This window comes from Cyrtonyx montezumae, unplaced genomic scaffold (genome assembly GCF_038088225.1).
Source record: "Cyrtonyx montezumae isolate F1298 unplaced genomic scaffold, pur_monq_1.0 scaffold_1, whole genome shotgun sequence".
NCBI classification, from domain to species: Eukaryota; Metazoa; Chordata; class Aves; order Galliformes; family Odontophoridae; genus Cyrtonyx; species Cyrtonyx montezumae.
In genome coordinates, this window is record NW_027071825.1 from 13233425 (window position 1) to 13259046 (window position 25622).

Here is a 25622-nt window from a genome sequence, read left to right on the forward strand (position 1 = left end):
GCGGTGCGGTGCGGTGCGGTGCAGCGGCACGCGGAGCTCCCGGCCCCTACCGCCGCCTGCAAGCACCGCCCGCGGCTCGGCACCGCCCTGCCCGGCTGTGGTCCGGGCTGCTGCGGCGGACGGGAATGCCGAGTCAGTCGTCCTACAATTTGCTGTGCCAAGTCTTTAATTAAACAAAACAAAGCAAAACACAACGCCGGGCAATGGTGCCTTCCGGTTACGGAGCTGCAGTTGCAAAAGGCAGGCGGCGGGACGGGGCACCCCGCCCGACAGGCGTCCAGCGCATCCGCAGCCAGCTTCCCGCTGGGACGCGCAGCTTTCCTGCTCCTCCGCGGATCAGCCAATAGCAACGTCCGCCCGTGGGGCGGGCTCTAAAAGCAGCGCGCTTATTGCCCGTCGGGAACGTCAATCCCACCCCGCCGCGTTGCCATGACAACCTCACGCCGCGCAGGTAAGCGCGGCTCTGCGTTGGATGGCTCAGCTCATTCCTCCTCGCCTTCGCTGCAGACAAAAATCTCAGCGGATTTCTGCCAAATAACGAAATCTGCACCTGGCTTACGTAGGCTCAGTTCCTCCAAGATCTGTGTGTTCGCGACAGGATCCGTCCACGTGCAGGGTTGATGTGGCAATTGCCAAAACTTCAGCTTTACTGCCCAGGCTCATGGAATGAAACTGCATTCAAGTACGTACAGCCATTCCTTGCAGTACAAACCTCAGGTGTGTTGTTTGCTGTCCGTGAGAAGCAAAGTAGATTAAACAAAGTAAATGCTGCATGTGAACTTACATGGCAAGTAGGTCATTATTGAGATGGTATTTTTAGTAAGGGCCTAAATATTTACAGACAGAAATGTGGGCTTTACCTGGACAGCGACACCACCAGAAGGAAAAAAAAAGCAGAGCATGTTTTTAATAACTAACTTGTAGTCCTTCTGTTAAACTGACCCCATTTTTGTCACTTCAAATTGGAGTAAATTGGTCTTAGATTAGTAACGCACACAAACTAAAATGTAAATCATTCAATTAAGCAAGTAATGAATCACCCTGTGTCCTCTGTTCAGGCAGCAGCAATTGTGTGGCTGACAGCTGAGGCACGTCCTGTGCAGCAGCACCTAGCAACATCACACCTCTCTTCTACAGCTGTCAGTGTCTGGGTCCATTAACCACAGGGGAGAACATTCTGATCTTTATTTTACTCTTTATGATATTATAAAGTTCAGAATGTTACATCCAGCTACAGCTAAATGAGTCTACATAACATCAAGCGTTCTCATCTTCACCTGTTCCTTCACAATTAAATACTGTTGTATCCCTCTGAAAATTTGCTGAGAAATTAGACTGAGAACATGTACTGAAAAATGTAACACAATGTGTTGCTGCATATATAAAGTAGCGAGCAGTGTGTATATATATATATATATTTCAATATATTTTTTTCTTTTTAGTTTTTGCACTCCTAAATTCTCCAAATTGTGTTACTGTAAATGTTGATTCTTTTTCAGAAGAGGTGGCAAGTGAAAGACTGCTGTCCAGCTCTTGTTTTAAAGTTCCCAGTGGGTGCCAGCTTTCTGCAGGGAGCACCTAGAGGTTAGTAGCATTATCCTGTTTAAACAACAAAAAACAAGCCCAAACCTTTATATATATTGTCTGCAAGTAGATGTGGGCTCAATTATCCTTCAGATCAGTTTTCAAAAGTCCCACCTTTGCTCTCTTTGGAGGCCTTACATGTTTCCTGACAGATGACATTGAGGTGCCCACAGAACGACAGGTGGGCAGATGCAGTAAGTAATTAAGGATATTGTGAAGGGAGGTAATTACTCTGTGCCTACTAACTGCTCTGGATGTAGCACCTTCCCAGTCAGTGAGGTTCTGCACACCACAGATGGAGCTATAAACAGTCCTCACTGATTGCTGTATTACTTGTTTGCAATACTGTCAGAGGGACACTTCTGATGTTAACATTTGCCTACAGAGGTTCTCCCCATCTGTGTAATACAGCTGAATCTGTTAGTTAAAGGGTAAAGAACCACATTACTTAGAGACAACATTTTAGTTGTTTTTATATGTATAATATTTCTGTCAGAGTCAAAGGAGAAAGGTTGTTTTTATTTGCAAGTTATCCTGCTAAAAATAGTCACGTGATTTATCACAACCCTTTCAGTGTTTCCTCTGTTCATGTGACTTAGAGTTTCAGTTACTCAGCAGAACTTATATTTTCCAAATTGGCTTTATCTCAGTGTATAATTATGAAATGGCCAAGTAAGTCAATGTGACTGTAACATACAGAACATGGTTCATGCTGTCATTCAACTAACTTCCAAATCAACTGGCCTCTCCTTCTAACCATGGACACCACCATCTCCTTTGTTCAGAGGCAGCAATGATGGTCACAAATTTTACTTTAAGCATACAAATAGATGGATAGGAAACACCTTAACAATAAAAATAAAAGACAAAGAGAGAGAAAATCAGCTTTTTTTAACCTATCTGAAATAAGATGTATGGTAGGTTAAGGTAGCCCAAAGCATTTTAGAACTGCAAAACTAGGCATTACTCAGTGTAGAGGTAGCTTTGAAAGATTATAATTGGGAAAATGTCGAATGTTAAACATAACATATATATCATCAGAATTTGTAGTCCTGTGCTTCACAGAATTACTGTGAATGAGGGCAGAATAGAACTAACTTCCTCCTTACAGTCATGTCCTTATAGCACATGATTTATTTGCCTTGACCTATGTTTGTTTTTTAAATCTTCCAAAACTGTCAACTCTTGCAAGGCAAAAGTTTCATAATTCTGAGACATTACTCTGTTGGTGCTTGTGTCATAGCACCCAAATTCTATAAGTGTTTTGTACACATAAAAAAAACCACCACCACCAACAAAAAAACAAACAGTTCCTGTGCCATTCAACTTACAGTCCTAACAAAAATCGGTGAAATGCAACAGAGGGAGGGAGGCTGGCTTCATATTTCTTTCCTACTGCTAAGGATAATTGTAGCACAAACACGGTGAGTCTCACTGTCCTTATCCCAGCTGGATATCTCTAACCGTCCAATAGTAACATCAAACAAGTTTCAGTACTTTTCATTACGACTTGTGGACTGTTCCACTGTGGTTTAGTTGTGCTGGATGCTATGTGTACCTCTTCCACGTGGTGGTGCTGGGACTGTATTTGCTGGTGGTGTACTGACCAGTGGGCAGGCTGGGTTACATTTCCTTTGCAACGGAACTGAGACTTTATTATATTGTGTTATGGTTTTATGATTTTTGTTGTATTATTGATATTCCACATCATAACATCATGTGGTGTATTGGGAGTTAAAAAAAAGCTAATGCTCTTGGGTTAGTGGTTAGGAGCCGGTGTTCTCACCCTCGCGACCGGGGCTCGATTCCCAGACAAAAATACCCAGAACGCAGCTGGAGCATTAACTCTTTAACTCCCAGTACACCACACGATGTCATGATGTGGAATATCAATAATACAACAAAAATCATAAAACCATAACACATTGCTGTGCTTATCCTTATAGTGGATACTGGGAAGAAGGGGAGTAAATGAAAGAGGAGTATCTTTCTGCACAATGTAGTCTCCAGCTGTGTAATTGTTGCATGCAATTATGCACTGTTTTTTTACAAATCCGTCCTTCACAGAACTACGCTGAAAAATTAAATGGAAATGCAAAAGCACAGAAATGCTTTGTGCAGCTGTGTGATGATTTACACTTTCAGGAGGTTGGGATAACTATGTACAGATGTGGAATCTTCACCTAAACTTTACACACTGTAGCTCAGGTTCTTCATCTTTAAGGGAAATGAATGTTCTAACAACCTTTCACTGCTTTTGATAATCACCACGTGTATTTAGTGACCCTGGACGAGTAAATTTCCAACCGTTACAGCCCATGTCAAAAATAATTACATTTTTAATTCTGAAGCTTTGGCTGTGGATGAAAATTAGACTATAATAACAAACTATATGAAGTCAAGGGCCAAATTTTCACTCCTGAACACTCCACTGTTTTCTCTTTGTTGATTATATGTATTTTCTCTAGAGAATCTGAAAAAATGCCAAAAAATCTCAAATCCAGCAAGACCACCCTGAAAGGTCCAAAAACCTCAGCAAAGAAACAGAGAAGTGGGAAAGCCAAACAAGCCTCAAAAGGAAAACGAAAACAGCCTGGTACGTTAAGTATGGCAGATAGGAAGAATGCAGTTACCTGGTCTCACATGACTGCTACATTAATTAATTCGGGCCCAAGCATTTAAGTAAACATGAGATAAATCAGAATATGGTATTTTATAAAGATAACTTAGTTTTCTGTGATTACTGGTTGTGTTTCTGTAACCAGAATATGGAATATATCAAAGTTACATTGTAATATTTACACTTTGTCTTGGTAGATCAGATTTAGTAGTTTGTGATGTTCTAATAACATTACTGAATGGGAAAAATGAGAGACTTAACTCATAGAAATAGAGAGAGCTGTAAGAGCTAAACTTAGTTCAGGGCAATCATCAGGCAGAAGGAGATGGCTCCTGAGCAGCAGTTTAGGTGCTCAGGATTATACTGTAAAGTTACAATAGAAGAGTCTGAAAATATACCAAAATCTCACAGTTTAATTGCAGTCTGTTTGCTTTTGCAGTTTTCTGGGATACAGTGAGAGATTCTTATTTGTGTCATATATAGTACAGTTACTGAGACTTAGCTAAAAACAAGCAGTTTGTTTGTGGAAGTTTTGGCCATGATATCCAATTTCCTAAAGTCAGATTTTAAATATTGCCTTAACGAGGGAGAGACTGTTTTTTCATAGTTACTTTGTTAAGGAAATAAATTCTCATAACACCTTGCTATATTTCAGAGAAAAAGGATGAAGTTGATCTTTCTATGGCTGGTATAGGTAAGTGCTACAATGACTGGGATGTAAAATAATGGTCTGGGGCTATTTTAAACATTTTGAAGCTTCCATGCTAATAATGCCATGGAACAAAAAGAGAAAAAAAATATGAATAGGAAAATTAGAAATTAGGTACATCTGTTACAGTAATGATTACAGACAGTATCACTCTGAGTAGCAGGCTGCACAGCAGGAGGCATGAAACAGATATGGCTTTGCAGAAGGTGTTTTTATCTTTGGTTGAGAAGAGCTGGGATCAGGAGAAATAAAGAGCATTACAACAAAATTACAGGATAAAAAAATGTTTGCATTTCATAACAGCTACACAATTTGACATTTTTATCATTTTTAAAATCTTTGATTTGTCAAATAATTATTAAATCCACTGAGATGATTTTAGCAGATCATCTTTGTTTTTAACCATGGGTCTCAACTGAATTTGACTAATGTCTTTTTCTTTACAGAACAGAATACCATCTGCCACTTACAAGTCATAAGGTTTTGAGCACTTCCCTTGGTTTTTGAGCAAGAAAAAGTGCAGTTTTGTGCTGTTCTAAGGGCAGTCACAGTTATGAATTTAAACATGAAATTATAAAATAGAAAATACATTTTTTTTAAACTGTATGTATTTTACAACACCAAATAATCTTTTAATGTCGTTTCTCATGTCCAGTTAGATTTTTCTTCTGACCAGATTTGTACAGTTCTTTCTTGGATATAAGTTAAATTGATATCTATGTAAGATTTATTTACAGAAACAGCCCAAAGGGTTATTTTCTCTATTAGTTCATAAGTTCATAAGGTTGGAAAGGACCTATAAGATCATCTAGTCCAACCATCCTCCTATCACTATCTCTACCCAACTACTAAATTAAGTCCTTTAGCACCTCATCTAAACGCTTCTTGAACAGCGCTAGGGATGGTGCCTCAACCACCTCCCTAGGCAGGCCATTCCAGTGCCTGACCACTCTTTCAGAAAAGAAAAGAAATAGTTTTTAATAGTACAGCTTTTACTTCTAAAAGCTAAGACATAATGGGACAAGCTAGGAATATGAAAACCAGGTAATTTTTAAAGACATCATATATCTCTTGCTTTTCTGCATAACCCTGTGCAAACATGCAAGAAAGTGAAATTTGTGCTCTGATTAGCTGTAGGAAAATAGGTAATTAATGAAAATGGAGAAGTGATTATTCAAACTATAAAAGCATTGCTTTTAAAATGCTGAACATTGTGTTCCTTGAAATACTTCATTTTGTCATTAGCAGAGGATTTTCATCTCCACCTGGTGGCGAGTCAGGTTAGATATGCAGTGTCTAATCTGTTGCCGAAAGCAGGAAACAATACTGTTGTGTTTTTAACATCTGTGCAGACCCTAAGCTGTCTATGTGGTATCTGCTTCGTATAAGGCTTACAAATGTTCCTCACTTCTACTCGAGTTTTTTGCACTTTGTGAAGTGCTGATAGAGCTACAGATTTTCACTAATTACATGAATACATTTATCTATTGGAACATGATATAAAGTCTCTTTTTAGATGCTACATATTTTTTTACTAGAAAACAGCACTCTAAAAATGCTCATTGTAGTAAGAGTTTCAATAGCAGCTCCTAATGAATCTACAATATAGGTCCTACCTGCAACATAGGACACTCTAAGATACAATTCTAAAATACAGAACATTGGTACTTTAGACTAAAAGATGTACATATTTTGAATCTGATGATTACTTTGTTTTTAACTTGGACCTACAGCAACCGAGCATAAAAAAATAAAATAATAGACTATCTGTCCTACTCTTCCCTCTCTTGTAACACTATTGTTTTTTGCTTAACTTTAATGTATGCTTGTATAGTTCCATTTGACACTGAAACTTACATCTCTTAGAGTGTTTTTTTAGCATTAGCTGACAAGACTCTATGCATCTGATTCAACGCTTTTAAGAAACTTATCATAGAAACTATTTAAAACTAAAAAAAAACCAAGTTATTCCAAATTTCACGTTTTTTATTTATTGAAAAAAAAAATCCAAACCCCACCCGTAATTGTAGTTGTTGGGTTTTTTTTTTAATTTACTTCAATCCATAGGAATAATCTTATGCAAAAATTACACATATGAATCAGTAAATTATGTTTATAGACTTCCTTTAGATTCCAACTCTCCTAACTGTGTTAGCCACTGTGATACACACTTGCAATTCCTTTGCCTTTCCTGTCCATTCTGTCCTGAGCCAGTTGTGTATGGCAAAGGATACAGAATATCAGAAACATAAAACAGAAATAGCTGTCTTGTTCATCGTGGATACAACTAAACCTAACAGAGGTCATCTCCATAGTAATCAGCAGCTCTTCTCCAGCTAACATGAAAATGAAGTTTTGCACCTGGTTTGAATCTTAGTGACCTCACTTCAGTCTCATTTATTAGTTCAAATATACTCAATGATACTCTAAACTGATGAGAAAAACATGTAGATAAAAAAAAAAACCAGAAAACTATCCTTATTTAAGATGGCATTGAAGCCATATTTAGATTAAATGTTGTCTTAACGTGGCACTGCTTTAAACAGAAGAATGAGAGTATATATTCAAGGGCTGTTTTAAATAAAAGCCATGCAGTTGTGGCCCTAATGTATTCAACCAATCCATGAATGACTTTTCAAAAAAGTTCATAACCAACTGTTGATCAAGAGAAAAAAGATCTCTCATACTAATAGTGACATATACTCACTAATTAACAAAAAAAACCAAAACCCAAAAAACAAAAAAAAACCTCAGTAGAGTCTCTTCCAAGATAAGCCAAATGTAATATAATTTGTAATCCACACTTCCCAGAGTACCAAAAACTAAGCAGAAAGATTCAAGGACATTCTGCTAGGAAACAGTAAAGTCCTAGAGTTATTAAGGGATACATTTATGTTTAAAGATCACTCTATATTATTTTAGCATGTGATTTTTCTTTCTTTCATAGGCCACCCAGAAATCTTTCCTTTAGTTTTCACTACAAGGACCCAAGAAATTTTTAATTGCCGAGTGTACGAGGACGTCACAGAACAAAATTGTTTCAAGATTATTAAAAAAGATGACATCATTCAGGACCTAAAAACAAGAGCTGCTGTTTCAGATTTCCACCCTGTCAAAAACATTGTCCTAGTACGTAGCTTATTTTGTTCTCACTTTAAGATTTGGTATTCTCAGTGTATATAGTTTTTCACTGGTAATGTCTGTTCCTGTTTGACTCTATTGTAAATACACCAATGCTGTAATAGCCAAAGGTAATAGATCACAGCCTAGAAGTTTCTCATGGATCACCATACACCTTAAAAAAAATAATATATATGTATAAATTATATATAAATATACATATAATTATATATATAATTATATATAAATATACATATATATTTATGTGTATAATATATATATGTATAATTTATATAAGTTTTTAAGTTGTATCTTTAAGTTGTAAATATACTAAAAGTAACATGTCTGTTCACAGAATCAAACCTGGTAACATACAGAGCTGCATGTCTTTCACTTTCACTGACTAACTGCCTACTTTTCGAGAATCATTGGAACAGTTGCTCTGTTTAATTCTGTATAAGAACAGATTAGTTCTGTTCCACGCATTCTGATTACAAAATGAAATCCATCTGTGCTGTTCAATTAGCACATGATTTTCCCTGCTAAGATCATGAGATTAACCGAGATACTGATTTTACACAACATTGTTAGTCAGAGTTTTGCCAGTCATAAGCTTATATCTTTTTGGATGTTATTTATTTATTTATTCAGTCTTCCACTAATAGTTTTAATTGAAATAGGAATACCCAGGGGAAGAACTTCTGATAGTTTTTGATGCAAACTTCCAGTATGGACAGAACTTCTACCTTGTTGCTTCTGAGGAAGCCAAAGAAAACCTTCTGAAGGTAAGGAAAAATACCACAGCGTTACTCTATTCTGTGAACATTTCAGAATCATGTCTCAAAAATATTTCAAGATTACTATCGTGTTCATTGATACCCGATGTGCTTCGCAAGCCAGAATGTTTATCTGAAGGATAAACTAATAATGAAATATAGATACATTGCTGTAAAACCTGATAATGAAAGATAGATATATCACTGTAAAAATACCTTCTGCACTAAGAAAAACTGAATTTAAGTTCTACTTCATAGGGCTAGTATCGCTGCATTTCTTATTATGTGTTAATTTTATCTTCCAACATCCATGTTTTTGATTAAGACATACACTGAAGAAATTATAATAGATTGGGAACCTCCAAATAAGTACTGTATTTATTTTTTACTATATGCAATTTTATACATCCTTCAAGTAATACATTCATATATATTTTATAGACACATACATATATATATACACATATATGGAGAGATTATACTGTTCTTCAACATGAGTTTCTTATCCAGCAGGAGAAGCAACTATTAATAGAAAAGCAAATTGCAATTCTGGACAGAAAGGCCTACTGTAGAAACTCAAAATCACTATAAATTCTTTCTATAGAGCACTGATTTCCTTCTGAGACAACTCTTGAGTATAATATAATGTTCTTTTTATATTAAATATGTAACATTTACTGTCAAATTCTAAATTATAAATGGGTGAATGGGTCCTAACCCCATTGAATGCAAGGGCACATTATAGCCAGATTCATTGTGTTGAAACAAAATACATGAATGAAAACTGAAATCTGAGTTTCTAGTTCATACTTACATTTCAGTAGCTACATTAAAAAAAAAAAACTCTATTCACTGTTTGATGTCTCAGCCTCCAGAAACTGCAGAAGAAACAGTCACAGAAGAAGAAAAAGAGTTAACTCTGGAAGTCTGTGCTTTTAAGCATCCTGTATCCAAACCATGGGTTTCTCTTGGCAGTGAAAAGGAAGTAGAAGAAGAATCTGTTAAAAATCGTGTTAAAAAGGTGAGAATTAGCAGACTTACCTACATAAAATATCATAAAAACAAATTTATGTTAAGTTCCTTAAAAAGCTAAAGTCAGAAAATTGAAAGCTGATTTTCTTGAATTTAAAATAAATAAAAAAATAAATATAGAGAAAATCAAACACTATCAAACACAAATGAATATGAAGTGCTGCAGAAAAACTCTGTTCCCTTCAAGCCCTGCAAATAAAGCATGTGAGGCTGCATTAGGGTTATTTACTTTTTAAACTGTATGTGCAGAAGTCCTGATCCTCTTTGGTTGTTATCACCTCTGCCACTTTTTGCTAAGTTTACTATCTGGACAGATTATGAATCATTGTAACTACATTCTAAGAACCTCGTTTAGTTTCCACTATGCTGTATTCTACCTTGATGGCAAGGCCTGCTCAGAAGCATTCTCAGAGTGTGCTTCGTCACCAAGGCTTTGTACAAAATGAGGTTTGAGGCAGCAGTGATACTCTTGTGAAAATCCCACAGATAAATAACACAGTAGGAAATAATTTTTTTTCTGCTATTTACAGAATCTTAGATACCCAGTTGGAATGAACTTCTGTGCAACTAACACCACCTTCTTGCCAGACCCTCCCTCCAGTGTTCTGCTGACTATTTTCATCTGCACTCAGTCTTGTATTATTCTTGACATTCAACCATTGTCTTTTTCCCCCTCACAGTTTTCATTTCTTCTCCATCTCTGCCCTGACTCAGCAGCCCTTGCTCCTGACCTGCCATTATTTTGCACATAGGCTGTGAGGAATTTACACTGTAGCCTACTGGTCTGGGAAAAGGCAGAGGAGAAAGTGTGAAGTCCTCAATTTTACTTCCTACTACAACATAATATAAAAAAAAATGACTAATTTGTCCTAAGTAGAAACTTCCCAGATTTATAACAGTGGGTTGTTGAATAAAATGGAAATATTAGTCCACATTCCAGTTCTCTGTGAAGCGCTGGGAAGAAGTATCTTGAACATGAGAAACACTTCACTGGAGAACTGAACTTTGAAAGATGTGCTGAAGAGTTAGGTCCTTTCAAGTCCAACTCAGTGTTACAGGGCTATCCCTGCAAACTTAACCTGAAGTGCAAACCCACCTCGAGTTGCGTGGCCTCTATCTTCAGAACTGCCATACAACTCACTTCAGAAGATTACACTGCTGGGGGGAGTTTTGGCAAAAAGTTCCTCCTCAGTCCTGTAAAGGTGCAGTTAACTTTTCTGTCAGTTAACAGAATGGACCTTACAAAAACTCTCTACTCTGATAACTTCGTAAATGTTTTTTTTTTCTCCAGATTAAGTACATGTTTTCTCGAGCACACAGGAAGTTCGGTGCATCAATTAGATTTACGGACAGGAATGCTTCACATGTAAAGGACAGTTATGTTGAATACACTTCCTATCAAGACAAAACTTTCAGTATTAAAGTGCTGGAAAAAGATGTAGGTGTACAAATGGTTCCCAAACTAAGAGAGGCTAGTATTCAGACAGAATGGTAAGTGTATGAAATATATATATCAGCTCATTTATTAAGGTACAAACTGTTTCTCATTTCACCTGAAGTTATGTATATTAACACCTCTGGACTTACTCAGTTATAATTTAAGAGAATGGAATTGGATGCTGTTTGCTCTCTCACTTTTTCAAAGACATTCTAGAAAACTGGATATACTTTGCTTTTAATATTATGCATTACATGGGTTACTGTCTTCAAAATCTCTGTCTTTAAAATAAATGTGTACGTATTCATATTCAAACCTATTCCAATTTGTTAGGACCTATCCAAAAAATGCAGCCACACAGTATTTCCCTAGACAGCTGTCAAACGAGGAGAAAGAACAGATTCTGTCATCTGAGAAGCTGAAACAATTTATCACTTCAGTACGTTTAAGGTAAAGTGTTACTGCCACTATACACTTCAAAGCCTGTATGAAATACTGTAGAATGTAAGTGTGTGTGGACCATCAGCCTGGTCAAACATCGATTTTTTTAATCTATATACTTCCACTTGTTTATTATCTTAATATTATCAAATATTTACTTGATATTTGTTTCTATTAAAATGAACATGAAATCTATGCCACATTCATTTGAGTGGTGACTTAGCAAAACTTAGACCTGTTGCAGTTCGTAGTGATCTTTCCAAAGAAACTACAAAACCAGTCTTTCAAACACTGCCCACTCTAGCAGAAGCTTAAACAGAAGAGCAGAGGTGCTGTCTGACAGCCCTCAGTCATTGGGCAAGTCCCACTTAGTCATGACTTTTGCACAAGTATTGGACAATTTTACTGTACCTGATATCCACAGAAGTGGAGTTAAATTCTCAAATTCTTTCCCATATTTTTCATGGGGAAGAATTTCCTTACAGCTGTGATACATCAATGAGGAATTCACAACTTCTTTCAATAGCATTATCCTAATATTTGCAAAAAGAAATTTAAAAAAAGCTGTATATTTACAGAAATATTTTGTGATTCTACTGCTGAGTAGTCATATTGGGATTCTTGAAAATGTTAACTGTTCTTTCACAAAACAGAATGGAAGTTGCATTGCAGCAAAATGAAATTATGGATGCTTTTTTTGATGACTGGAAAGCCCTAGAAGAAGACAAAAGCTGTTCTGGTGGCAAGTCAGACGCTTATCTTAAAGCATACCAAACATTTACACATCTGCACTATCTGAAGGACAAAAGCATTAGCTGTGTTTGTTGGCACCCAACCATCTATGGTAAAGATCGAGTCTTGAATGATATTTTGTATGACAGATATAAAACATGCATCTTTCATAAAATCATCAGAATTTAAATAGTAATAATGTTAATTAAAAAAAAAACCAACAACTTAGTATGTCTGCCCATACTGCATTACAGCCAACATCGCTTCCTGTGTAAATTACTTCAACTACAAAATATTTGATTTCATGATGAGTGGTTTAGAACTGTAAGCCTATCATATGATTTCAGCTTCTTATTTTACTTATTCCTATATTACACCAATAAGGAGCAGAAGGAGAAAAGTTTTGTCCTTGTCCATAGCTTCTATAATACACTGACAAAATCTTAATGGAAGTAATCTCTACAAAGCTGATTAACAACAAAAAATATATATAAATAAAAGGGTTTTTTTGTTTGTTTGTTTCATCCAGTTCTCAGGGATAAATAAGTCACTTAGCATAAGTAATAGTACTTAGAAATTTGATTTGTCTCTGAGAAGGTTTATTTTCTCTCAATCAGGGATTATAGCAGAATCAGCAAAAAACCATCCCTCTGAAGAAGAGAGAACTAAGCTACAGCATGACTCAGTAATTATTTTTTGGAGCTTTTTTGACCCTAACCACCCTCAGGTATACAATCGAGACTTGCTCATACTCCAAGTGTTCATATAACAAGGGGAAATAAATGTGACTATTTAACTACTTGTTTTTCCTTCTTCTTAGTTAATATTGGAGTGTCTTGATGAAATTTACTGCTTTCAGTTCAGTCCAAGTGATCCAAATATTATTGCTGCTGGCTGCTTCAGTGGACAGGTATTTTCTGCTTAAGAATAAAATTAGATATTTCTGTATTTTCTTACAGTATAAAAAAGTTCAAAAAGATGTACTCAACATTTCTAACAACTGTCACAAAAAAATTAGTCTCAAGAATTCAGAACTCAAGTAACAGAACTAGTCACTCCTATCGGTAAGGAAGTTTTCTCTCCAGTTTTGCAGTTGACAGAAAATTTCAAGTTCCCTGTATTTTCCTTGTGAAGTGAATTATAGAAATCCTGCTATGTTCTGATTAGTCCAAAATTGAGACATTACTTCAAGATGGCTGTTTGCATTATGTCATTAAAATACACTAAAAATGAAAATGTGTCAAACCATACAGGCTTTTTCCTTTTTGTTGTTGTTGACATAAGTGTAGCATTTCAACTTATGATATCACAATGCCTTAAAAATCTTCATATTTTCAAGTACAGAGAGTGAATTTATTTTTGTTTCCCCCAAGAAAAAAAATATATATATATTTGGAAGTGTATTGATACAAAGAATAAAGTAATTCACAACATACTCCTTTCTCATTGGTAGGTTGTACTGTGGGATATTTCTCAATATGAAGAAAAACTGCAAAAACATACTAGAAGTGCTACTGTTGGAATGAAGAAGACAGTTGTTAATATGGATAACGTTTCAATTCTGAATCTACTGGAGGACAATGATTTGTCTGAGGTAAAGTGGAAGATGGAAAGTTAGAACACAGGTTAGAGAGAAAAACAGGTGAATGTACCCTGGCTCTTTGCAGCATGAGACTAGATAGGCTAAGAAATCTGATGAGTTCATGAAATACATCCCTTATGGCAGCAACACTTCTACTTGATTAGTGAAACTTTGGCTTCTAACAAATGGGCATCAACATTTACACAACTCTTACCATATGAAGGCTATCAAATATATATAACAACAACTGCTATGCATAAAATACTAAAAATGATTCTGGAAAGGATGGATATAAAAATGGTAGATTGGAAGATGAAAAGCAGACTTTAGTGGAAGCAAACTACAGAAGAGAGACATAAAAGCAGAGAAGGAACTAATAACTTAACTGGATGTGTGCCCATGGAAGCAAGTTGGAATTCTTTTCAGAGCTTCATATCCAAAGACCTAATTCAAGGCTTTCCATGTAGGCTGTTGTGAATATGCATTATCAGCATATAATCTTTTTCCTTGGACGAGTTTAAAATTTGATTTTGGAAATAGACATTTTTTTTTTAAATGTGTCTAGCTATTTCCTATGGAAGATGATGAGAATGACAACGGACAAATTTTAGTGAGATATTGCACATCCTCCTCCATAAATCATAGCCATAAAAAAAAGATAACAGATATACATTGGCTGCCAGATTATTTTGAGGTGAGTTTAAGGTGGTTGGTTTTTTTTTTTTACTGTTTTCCTAATCTATCACTTCAGACATCACTGTGTAAACTCAAGGAAAAAAAAGTTAACAGTTCAATTATTTGTAACAGACCTCACTATTTCTGACTACAATTTAGAATGTTAATTAACCTGGTACCACTTCTATTCATTGTGCTTTACAACTGTGCTATATTCTCTCCTGATATAATTGATTCTGTTATTAGGGGGGGGGGGGGGGGGAGGGAATCTGTAGTTTTACTCAAAATGTAGTTCAGAATTTGAATAAGATTTCTGTGTTTAAACCGTGTTGAATTTAAGGTGTTTACAAGAGAGAGCTGATATACTTCAAATGAATTGATAATTGTAAAACTCCTTCGATATTATTATAACCACAAGTTCCTAAGTGACTTTATTTCTAGAAGACCATTTTATGTGTTGAAGCGTTCATTTAGAGCAATATTTTCATCCACTTGTTTTCCTCTCCCCTTTAATTGTTATTATTTTTAGGTCAACGGAACGGGTGAGATTTTTGAAAACAGAGCTGGAATTTGCACTCAGCTTGTAACCTGCTCCCCTGATAGGTATATGCAATACATAATTTATGTCCAACTTCCTTCAGAAAGCTATATGAAGCATAACCCCATGATAGCAGAACAATTCTGGATTCCTGCCAGCCTGGCCTACAGAGCTGAAGTTCTGTACACAGAAATCAGGCACATTTTCAAATACAACTGTCCCTAAGTTAGCACTGTTTTCCTAGTAACGCACATAGAAGAAATCATTCTGAACTACTCACACACCAGGGGCTCTACTTTCATAGCATACACTCAAGGAGCAAGGTAGTCACTGTGACATGGTGCTTGAATAGCATGGGTACCTCTGCAACTCCTGTCAGCAAAACAAAGAAAGACGTTTGTGATGAACCAACTTATTTTTGGCCATGTCAGTTTTGTGAAAAAACACATAGAGTTGCACAACAGGAACAATTACAGGGCTGAAAACTCCGATGACAAGACAAATTCAAGAAAGCAGTACTGTTTGTCTTAAATGACAGCAAATAAACACACAACTAAACACAAGGTTTAATTTGAATTACTACATTACCTGCTATAGGATGCTATCCAATTCTTTGAGCATCCAATAGTGGCCATGGCCAGAAAAAGAATATTGACTTAGATCAGATAAGAGAACATTTCCTGTATTTCTAGGTTGTATTAACATGTGTCTGCTACTGTAGTAGGTTATGCTCATTGCAGTTGCATAATGGTCTCAGATTCTAATCCAGGAGTTGATTACTGCTCTCAAACTACTCAACTAACTGTGGAGAGCCCAGGCAATCATACTGATCACAGAAAACTTCACCCAGGCAGTGCCAGTAACTTTTCATAAGCAAACTGTGAATGCTGTTTGATGAATGGGTAGAGTTAAAACTGATAAAATGATGAATAAATGATTATAAGCCATCATTTACAAAAGAAGCAAATAAATACTTGCATTTGCCAGTATTTGAGGGTTCTGTTGCTATATAAAATTTGAAGAGGAAGAATTAAGAAAACAATTTTAAAATGGAATGAAAACTGCATCTGACTTGGAAAGTAAAACAGAGAATAGTAACATACAGTTATTTTACAGCTTAATATTATTTTGGGATATTCGAGACACCAAACCTCCTGCCCAGCATTCATCTGAAAAAGTAAAAGAGAAAAGCAGTTCTGATGTGTTCCCTGAAGTTTCAGATGCTTCTAAGAATCCAGGTCTCATCTGGAAACCTTTCATGAAGGTACTGCACACAAATATGGAAGACAAGGACCAAGCGAAATTGTAAATATAGACAGAGCCCCATAGGAACTTGTTCTCCTGCTTCTCAGCCCTTTAATTTTCCCATAAAATTGCAACTTTCTTGTGGATTTCCCCCTAATGATGAAACATTTCATAGAGCTTGCAGAGGAACTTTGAAATGTATTTTGAGATGCCAGCAGAACAGTTGCTTCTTAGAAACTGCAGCACAACAAAAGCAGATGTAGTAATAGGGTGGAATGGTTGACGACAACACGGTCCATCTCAGTTCCCAAAAAGTGAAATAATCAAGATCAACAGAACTATTGGCAATCCAAACAGTCAGTGTAATTGAAATAGTCACAAGATGCATTTGGTTGCTTGGGTTTTTTTGTGTGTAGTGTTTTTTGCAGGGATTGGGAAAGGAGGGAGGGGTTGAAAATAAAAAGTTAAAAAACAAAAATTAAAACTTAATCTGCCCAGAATGGCTGCAGCTAGTACAGATGTTAAAAAAGCATGACCACTGGAACTATTGCTTTTTGTCATTAGAAACACAGCGTAAGTCACATAGTTAACACTAGAAACTATGAATTTACACCTCTACTTTCAAATGAGGCAGCAAAAGCTTCTTGTGGAGTATTGCAAACATGCTCTAGACTGAAAAGACCTCTTCTGTTACAGCAGAAAGTAGTGTAGTCTTGCAGGTACAAAAGATCAAACAACGATCTGAGAAAATAAGTTATCAGATGCATTTTTACTGAACAGATAAGCCTGTGCAACAAGGAAGAAGAACACAGTGTGAAATGCAGTCCCACCAAGATTAGTTTACAGGAACAGCAGTATCATTACAAAATCACAGGTAATTTTTCTATTACACCCTATTGGGAAAAATATTCTCAATAAGTTTATATTTCAGTATATACACGTACTGAAAGCTAAGCAACAAAATGTCCAAAGCTGAACACAGCTGGAGAAGAATGTTTCTTATATATACACCAGTACTTTAAAGTGCAATATAAAAATAATGACTACAGCAGTACAAAAAGAGCTGTGCTATATCCACTTACTTAGAGGTAGGGACCCACTACCAATCCATCTCCAAAGCTGGCATGCTGACACCACGTGAGACCGACCACCTTCCATTGGGGTGGCACACGCCAGCCAGCACCTTAACAACGGTCAGGCCGTTCCCATGTTGACTGAGGGAACTGGTCCATTCCAGGATTCCTATCAGCAAACAGGAAACTTGCCCAGGGAAGCAGTTACACCACCAATAAAGCTGCAGTCCTAAAGGCTTTCTTCATCTCTGTTCTTGAAACTCCCCTTCAGACAGAGGAATTGTTTGATTTGGTAACTTTTGGTGTATAATATGTAAACGTATCTGTATCGTTTCCCAGATGAGGCGCAATCTCTGAAGAAATCACAAGTGCTTGTCAAAGACAGCCCACATGCACAGATGAGTATTTCTTCAAATAAAACACTGAATGTGCTAGAGAACATCTCCAACAACTTTTTTGTTGGAACTGAAGTAAGTTAAAATAATAGGCTACTAAGAAAATGTTAATCAAATATCTCTGAAAGACTGAACAATTAAATCATACACTCTCCACAAAAGTATGCACTTACATGTTTTCTTTAGGTGCCAAATAAAAAAAACTAGAAATCATTCAGGACATGCTGTATTTTACCCTAATTTTAATGCATTTAACAACGTGCTTCAATTATTAATAAAAGCCACTATTTGCTAAACTACGAACCCTTAACTTCAAGAGTGGTTAGAAAACACTTCCAAAATATCTTGAACTTATCTACCTGCCATTAGAAACAGAGCAGTACTGCCTTACTGCAAGAGCCATGTTTTTTTAGTATTTCCACAAATAGAGTGAAAACTACAATTTCCTCCACAACTTATTTTTATACTAAGAAATCCCAGCTACTCATAGCCCTCTATGTATCCTACACATCAAAAATCCCAAGATCTTCACCAGCTTTGAGTAGGTATTAAAACAAATATTTATCTTTCAGCTGCTTTTCATGTTTCTGCCACCCTTTCCCCACCTACATCAGGATAAGTAAAGCAGTTTTTGCAATAAAAAACAAGAGGCAGTGATCCAAAATACCCGTGCTTTTTTAGTCGTGGGTTGCAAACTTTTGTTTTAATTTACCCAGAACAAAGTTAATAATGGTTGTAATTAAGTCACAACTTTAACATAAGCCACATTGCTGTACGCTGTCAAACTCCAGTATTAACTTTTACATGATTTTTCTGGCATCACAGGATGGAGAAATTATTTATTCTGACTGGGAGATGAAGACCAATAGAAACACAGAAAAAATAGCTAGTAAGTTCAAGATTCTCCGTACCTGTTTAAACTGTAATATACTGCTAATTTTAAAATAATTGCAACTCTACTCTGTATTTTTAATGTGCTTGCTAATCTGTTCTTATAAGTCTGTCTCACCAATGACATCAGGATTCAGCAGTACGTGCTCAAGGTAGCATGCAGTTTAGCTGCCATGGCAGAACAGCAAACTCCAGTGTTACAGATGTATCACTGGGTACTTAATAACACAAACCACAGAAGTCATGCTCCACAGCAACTCCAATACCTTGCAAGCAAAAGAGGCTGGTATCTTTGAATACCACACCCCTATTTCCCTCCGTGCATCTCCCATTGTGAGGACACCCAGTGAAAGCACTAGTCACAAGCAACTGTCCTTTCCATTCTGTTAGGTGAGAAATACACAATCCACAAAGAAGCTGTAAACACTGTCCAGAGATCTCCATTTTTTAAAGACATCATTCTCAGTGTTGGAGGTTGGAATTTTGCCATTTGGAAAGAAGGTGTTACAGTAAGTTACTTCAAAACAGTAAAATAATAAACAGATAACTAGAATAATAGCCTCACAGCCTATTTCCAGAACTGTTTGTAAATCTAAGCTGTCAAGCTTTGTGAAATAAAGTATAAAGAAAACTTTTCTTTTTTCTTCACATCAAAAAAGTTGTTTTAGAAATGACTTTGTAATCTTGTAACCAGCAGAAAGAATGGTGCAGCCCTCTTTAGTACTGCCTTTGTAAGAGCCACAGTTCCTCATCAAACTATTTATTCTGCTCTGGAAAGTGAGGAACAAGGACAGTGTGTGCTAAGCAGGTCTGCAGAACTCTTACCAATGATGCAATCTTCTCAATAGCTGAAATTATAAAACCTAGGGGATTTGTTTGTTTTTGTTACAGTTCCTGTTTGGTAGGGACCCAGGTTAGCTGCATATCTCAAAGTCTCAAGGACATAGATTTTAACAGCAGGTAGACGGATTAGCTTTGCAGACTGGAAGTGAGATATCAGGGTTGTTTTAACCCCATTCACTTCTACTCGCAGAGGGTGATACTGAGCCTGTTGACTATGTTACATTATAACGGGGTCATTCAAATAGTGAATGCTCACAAAAATAAAATTTGATGCTGTGAATGGACATTACTGTTTATCTAATGTATATCTACTGTTTATCTAATGTATATCTACATTAAGAATGGACCGATCCTCCAGTCAAACTGCACAGCACAAAGATACACTGCAGGACATTGGTCTTTAACGAGACCAGGAGTTTTCTACATTGCCACAGAGGATGGAAATATAGAAGTTTGGGACTTACTGATGGAAACTCACAAGCCATCCCATATCCAGAACATCTCTAAAGCAGCAATTACATGCATCAGCCCCTGGATTGCCTCACGTAAGTAAATGGTGATCACACTTCACTGCGTTTTACTTTCTGATTGTAAAATGGGCCATTTCTGCAAAGCTCAATGACTGATTGCTGCACACTAGCTTATATAAAGGATGGGTACAGTACTCCACCAGTTTAGTACTGTACTACATAGAGAAGCTCATGCATCATATTCTAAGTCTATTAAATTTATTCCTAAGGCAATAAACAACTGAAAATTTATTTTAAAATTAAAAAGATCTTAAAAAACCATAAACCTCAAAGAGAATTTCATTTGCTAAATATGAGTCCAAAAGAGCTTCTTGCTGCAGTCAACAGTAAACCAAAAAGACACCAACCAAACCCTTCGTGCCTCTCTACGCTGTCCATATTAAGAGGCAGTCATATCCCATATCAGAACAAGGACATTTCATGTTTAAGCAGAACACATTACTATTGGAATTCAGATTTTTTTAATACATTTTTGTTAAATGCTTTTCAGCAAAGCAGCAATTTCTAGCTGTTTCTGACGCATCTGGAGTACTCTGCGTTTTAGAGATCTGTCAGATCTTAAGTCACCCTTCCACCAATGAGGTTGGTAAGCTTTCATTCATCTCTGACACATTATCCTGAAAACTCCAAAATAGAAGCAGGTAAAAACCTCCCTTCCAATGGGTACTGATGAATTTGAGACCAATATACCACACTGTCCAAAGATCACTCACAGGAAAGCTGACTGCCCAGTTCTCATAAGAGGCACCTAAAGGAAGCCTAAACGACAGCTGCCAGAATTCCACTGTCCTAACCTACCTAATTGAAAATGCAGTTTCATAAATGAAAATACTGTTTTGCAGTCCACAGTTAACTTAAACACTCCAAGTTCCCCTTTTGTTATACCTACCCCCCAGAAATCTGGCACTTCTATTTACAAATCTGAGTATCTGGTTCTCAGTTAATTAAACTACATTAGTAGTCTCTAGATTTGTAACAAGACTTGTTGTGTTAACAGCAGGCCAACATACTTGATTACTTCAAAAGAAAAGTCCAATACCTAAAAAACTATGAAAAAGACCAACAGTTTGAAACTAAAGAGAATGGAAACGGAGCTGGAGATACAGATGGGACTAACACAGTAAGTTATATTCGATGTTAAGCAAACTTCCTATATTTCTTTAGATTTTTAAAACACCCATTTCTACTGGGCTGAATTTCCCAAAGAACTTTTAAGAATATTCGGTAATTCTGACAGTGTGATTTCCCTCTCCTCAAGTGGAGAGAGAGAAAAGTATGAATCACTTGGAAAATATATTCAAAGTATGACTGGCACAGCGTCACAGCAAAAGTGTCAGGTTAACTCACTGCAAAACAGCTTTCTTTATTTCTTGTCTCATTTGCAAGAAAATTCACATTGGATGGAAATGCTTAAAGTGATAATGAATCTCCCTGAATGTTTGAATAGTCGCCATCAACACAAAGATTGCCTTGGGGCTAAAAATAATTCACTGCAGTGTAACAAAAAATAAGTTTGATTTTCCTTTTCACTACATTCAGCATTTTCCACTCCCTGTGTATAAAATGGCTATAGTATTTCCTGGATGCATTGTCTATGGATGACTTGTGCAGTAAGAAGAGACTGCAATTGCTGCTACAAGTCGAACACAGTGAAAAGACAGCCCTTGGGAGCATGATCTCACAGAGAAGTAGATAAAGCTGAATTAACATATACATAACACATGGAGCACTGCAAAAAGCACTTTTACAACTAGGTTATAACAAGACAGAAAACTCACCAGCAATTCAAGGTAGACAAAGACAAAACTAAAGGAATTTTTTTAAGCTTCATGCTTAATAAAAGAAATAGAAACCCACTATGAACCCACTGCCAAGAGTCCTTTAAAGAGCTAGTTACAAACTGCAAGACCGTATTCTATTTTTTTTCCCCCCTCACCATCTCTAACATATTACTCCAAACTTAAGAACACAGAAGGTGGTGAAAACACATTCACTATTAAGTTCAATGATCTGATGGCTTTTTTCCTGAAATAGTTTCACCTATTCATGCCACAGAGTACTTTTTAAATATTGGCTTTAAAATCGCCAGATATTTGTACGCTGAACGGAAATGATACCACATCTAATAAAACCATCAACAATAAAGACAGGAACTAAATACATGCTCAGTGTAACCAGTTATCAACACTGTAGACAACTGCATATTTATCCACTTACTGCTATATTGCAAAACAATTTGCAGCCCTGTTCAGATACAGTGTTTCTCATTCACGTTAATTAAAGTGCTGCAGAATATACACTTCTTTACCCGCCTTTCCACTCTCAAAATGCCTTAGGCATATAGCAATTGTTTCATCAAACCTGTTTCACTTAGAGCAGCTGATTTTGAATAGCTTATTTTAACTCATCATTGAAAATATATGGAAACTATATGCATTTTCAGAAAAGAAAAATATGGTCATTCTCTCATAATTAATATAACAAAGTTTTACAGTTCACAGCTTTTTCAATAGAAATGTTGCGTTATTGTAAAAAAAGGTTAGCACTTTATGCTATAAACAACTAGGAAAAAAGTCTGCTGAAGTTTTAAACAAAAATATGTCCTGCATTTTAAGTGCTAAAATTGCTAAATGGGATTGAGTAATTTTACAGAAGTACATGGATTCAAAATACTCAATAGGGAACGTTGGATATGTTTGAGGAACAAACTCCAACAGCTGTTAAAAGGCAGCCTAATCTAATTCCTCTATAGCTAGAGCCTTGTGACATGTGTGACAGACATACTTGCTAACTGTTGGACCAGCTCAGCTCTGTTAATGAATAAATGAACATGATATGTTAAACACACCTTACTCTCATTTACCATTTCCAGGACTTCATAAACTGCAGTTCCTCACCCAAAACACAGCAGTGAATCAAATGAAGCATGACTTCGAAAATTAACACCACGTCATAAACAGCAAAGCTATCACATCAAAATTCCTACGATTTTTCAAGGACTTCTGGAAGAAGCTGAAATTCCCTACTGATCCTAAAACTCCCAATGGCTGCAATGGTCTACTACTCTATCACACTTACTCATGAATTGTAAAAAGAAAATCCTTACCAAAAAAATACTTATTTTTAACTGATAAACAGATGCTGGAAAAGGGAAACTGTTTAATGTCAATTTTTGAAATGATCTACTTAGCTACCTGGATAATGTCAACTGGCTTAATACAAAATTTGGAAAGAAAGAGGAAAAAAACATCCCAATTTCTTCCAGAAAACACTCGAATTAAAAAAAAAAACTGTAGTAAATGACATCACATAATAAACAAACAAAATGAACAGAATACATATTTTAAAAAGCATTTTTAATAAACACAAAAGGAGACATTTCAAATACTTTTAGCAAATATATTTAATAAACATGTGAATAGCCCAAATGGATGACAGTTAACCACATAAGACAATCAACAGATGCCACACGATACTTGACCCTGCCTCAGTCTTTCCCACGACGATTCTTCGTTCTTCCTTCTGCAGCAGCTCCTGAAACACGAGCACGGACAGCGTTAGTCCCGACAAACAGCAAACCAACCAGCTTAAGGAAACGGGAAACCCAGCATCACAAAGGAATTCTGCGCACACTGCCGCCCACCCAGACAAGGAAGACCTCGCATCCCACCCTCACCACCTCCCCCAAACTCATCCCAGCAGAAACTATTAAGAGCAGCCTTCCTCACCTCTCCGACGCGCCGCTGAGCTCCAGCCGGTGCTGCGGGGGATCACAGAGGCGGGCAGACTGGGCAAAGGGAGCTGGGCACACAACAAGCAGCGGCCAAGGAGTCGGCTTCCCTACTTACAGGGGACTCCCAGCCACTGCCTCCATTTCAAAGGGCCTGGGACTCCGGAGCACAGCCGCTCCCCGACTTACAGGGCAGCCCCGATCCCTACGGCCGAGGGAGGCTCCTTCTCCCACTAGACTGGGGCACCATGACCCGCACCCCGCTAACGGGGCCGGTCGCCCCACACAGGCTGCCAGCAGAGCACAAAGGCTCACGCACCCAGACCCTGATTACAGGCGGGTTGACAACACCCCTGGAGCCACAGAGCTCTGTTTCCCCCACAGCGGCAGGAACGACACTCAGCCGCCAGGCAGCGGGGCGACACGGCCTAATGCCGGGGTTGGGATCCCAGCCCTGGTTTTTCCAGGGAGGGTGCAAGTCCAAACTCAAAACTCACGGCCCCGTGCCTCTGAAAGGCCGGGGCCAGATTCCCGCCTGATTACAGGGGGTCTCTCAGAACACAGCTCACCAAGCACAGGGGGCACGCGCAGCCCTGCCTACAGGACGGTACCCCACATCTCACCATCTCCAAGAAGCCCCACGGAGCGCGCAGCTCCCGCCAACGCCCGAGTTACAGGCTGGCCCGCCCGGCAGCACCAACATCACCACGTCTTTGGGAACCCAGGGGGCAACCTCAACCCACCGAGCAGGGAGGTCACCCCAGCCACAAACAGTACCTCAACCTGCACCCTTTAACGGGAGAGGGAGGGGTCATCCCCACCAACTGGATGGCTAAAGCAGCCGGCTGCAACACTACAGACTCCCCGGCCCTGATTACAGGAGGGGCGGCCGCTACGGGGGCAGAGGGCTACACAGACTGTGACACGCGCCCCAAGTACGGGGTCATCGCGTTGACAGGCCACCAGCAGGCAACAGCGCCGCGGGGCCAAAGGAAGAAGAGGGGCAAGGGAAGCGGCACTCCCCTGCTTACAGGGTGGCCGCGGGGTCCGGAGAGCTCCATTTCCCACTCAGGTGCGGAGAGGTGGCTGTCGCCCTCCGTACAGGGGGCCACGCTCCCCAGGCAGCCAAAGGAGCAACAAGGCAAAAGGCCAACTACTACAGCAAAGACCCGAGCCCTGCTTACAGGGAGGTCGCCCAGCACAAAGCCGGCCTGGTCGCCCAAGGCACCGGCAACGCTTGACTCAAACACGACTATGTCCCCGCTAACCGGGAGCTGCTTTGCCCAGAGAGCCTCTTCTCCTTCCCCCCCGCGTCTGCAGGCCTCCTCTTCCTCTTCCTGCTCGCTCCTTCCTCCCTCTTCCCACGACGATTCTTCGTTCTTCCTTCTTCTGCAGCAGCTCCTGAAACACGAGCACGGACAGCGTTAGTCCCGACAAACAGCAAACCAACCAGCTTAAGGAAACGGGAAACCCAGCATCACAAAGGAATTCTGCGCACACTGCCGCCCACCCAGACAAGGAAGACCTCGCATCCCACCCTCACCACCTCCCCCAAACTCATCCCAGCAGAAACTATTAAGAGCAGCCTTCCTCACCTCTCCGACGCGCCGCTGAGCTCCAGCCGGTGCTGCGGGGGATCACAGAGGCGGGCAGACTGGGCAAAGGGAG

The 25622-nt window shown here is 38.2% G+C and overlaps 1 protein-coding gene across 1 annotated transcript; it reads left to right on the top strand.

The window, feature by feature from the left end:
- The first annotated feature begins 4059 nt into the window (after nucleotides 1-4059).
- DNAI3 (dynein axonemal intermediate chain 3) lies at nucleotides 4060-20965 on the top strand. Its single transcript, XM_065741092.1, has 21 exons — nucleotides 4060-4180; nucleotides 4860-4898; nucleotides 7861-8042; nucleotides 8714-8818; nucleotides 9678-9830; nucleotides 11133-11332; nucleotides 11613-11729; nucleotides 12374-12564; nucleotides 13070-13179; nucleotides 13273-13362; nucleotides 13906-14046; nucleotides 14600-14728; nucleotides 15239-15312; nucleotides 16364-16511; nucleotides 17273-17366; nucleotides 17905-18035; nucleotides 18786-18849; nucleotides 19242-19360; nucleotides 20035-20239; nucleotides 20715-20807; nucleotides 20886-20965. The coding sequence occupies exons 1-21, from the start codon at nucleotides 4066-4068 to the stop codon at nucleotides 20963-20965; spliced, it is 2580 nt and encodes an 859-aa protein (XP_065597164.1). The 5' UTR covers nucleotides 4060-4065.
- Nucleotides 20966-25622: the final 4657 nt, after the last annotated feature.

What these genes read in the sequence shown, in the direction of transcription:
- DNAI3 (XM_065741092.1), top strand. Translation starts at nt 4,066, where the DNA reads ATGCCAAAAAATCTCAAATCCAGCAAGACCACCCTGAAAGGTCCAAAA. An exon ending in CTGTCAAAAACATTGTCCTA is followed by an intron (nt 8,043 to 8,713) that starts GTACGTAGCTTA and finishes TAATTGAAATAG; the next exon opens with GAATACCCAGGGGAAGAACT. An exon ending in TTGGCACCCAACCATCTATG is followed by an intron (nt 12,565 to 13,069) that starts GTAAAGATCGAG and finishes TCTCTCAATCAG; the next exon opens with GGATTATAGCAGAATCAGCA.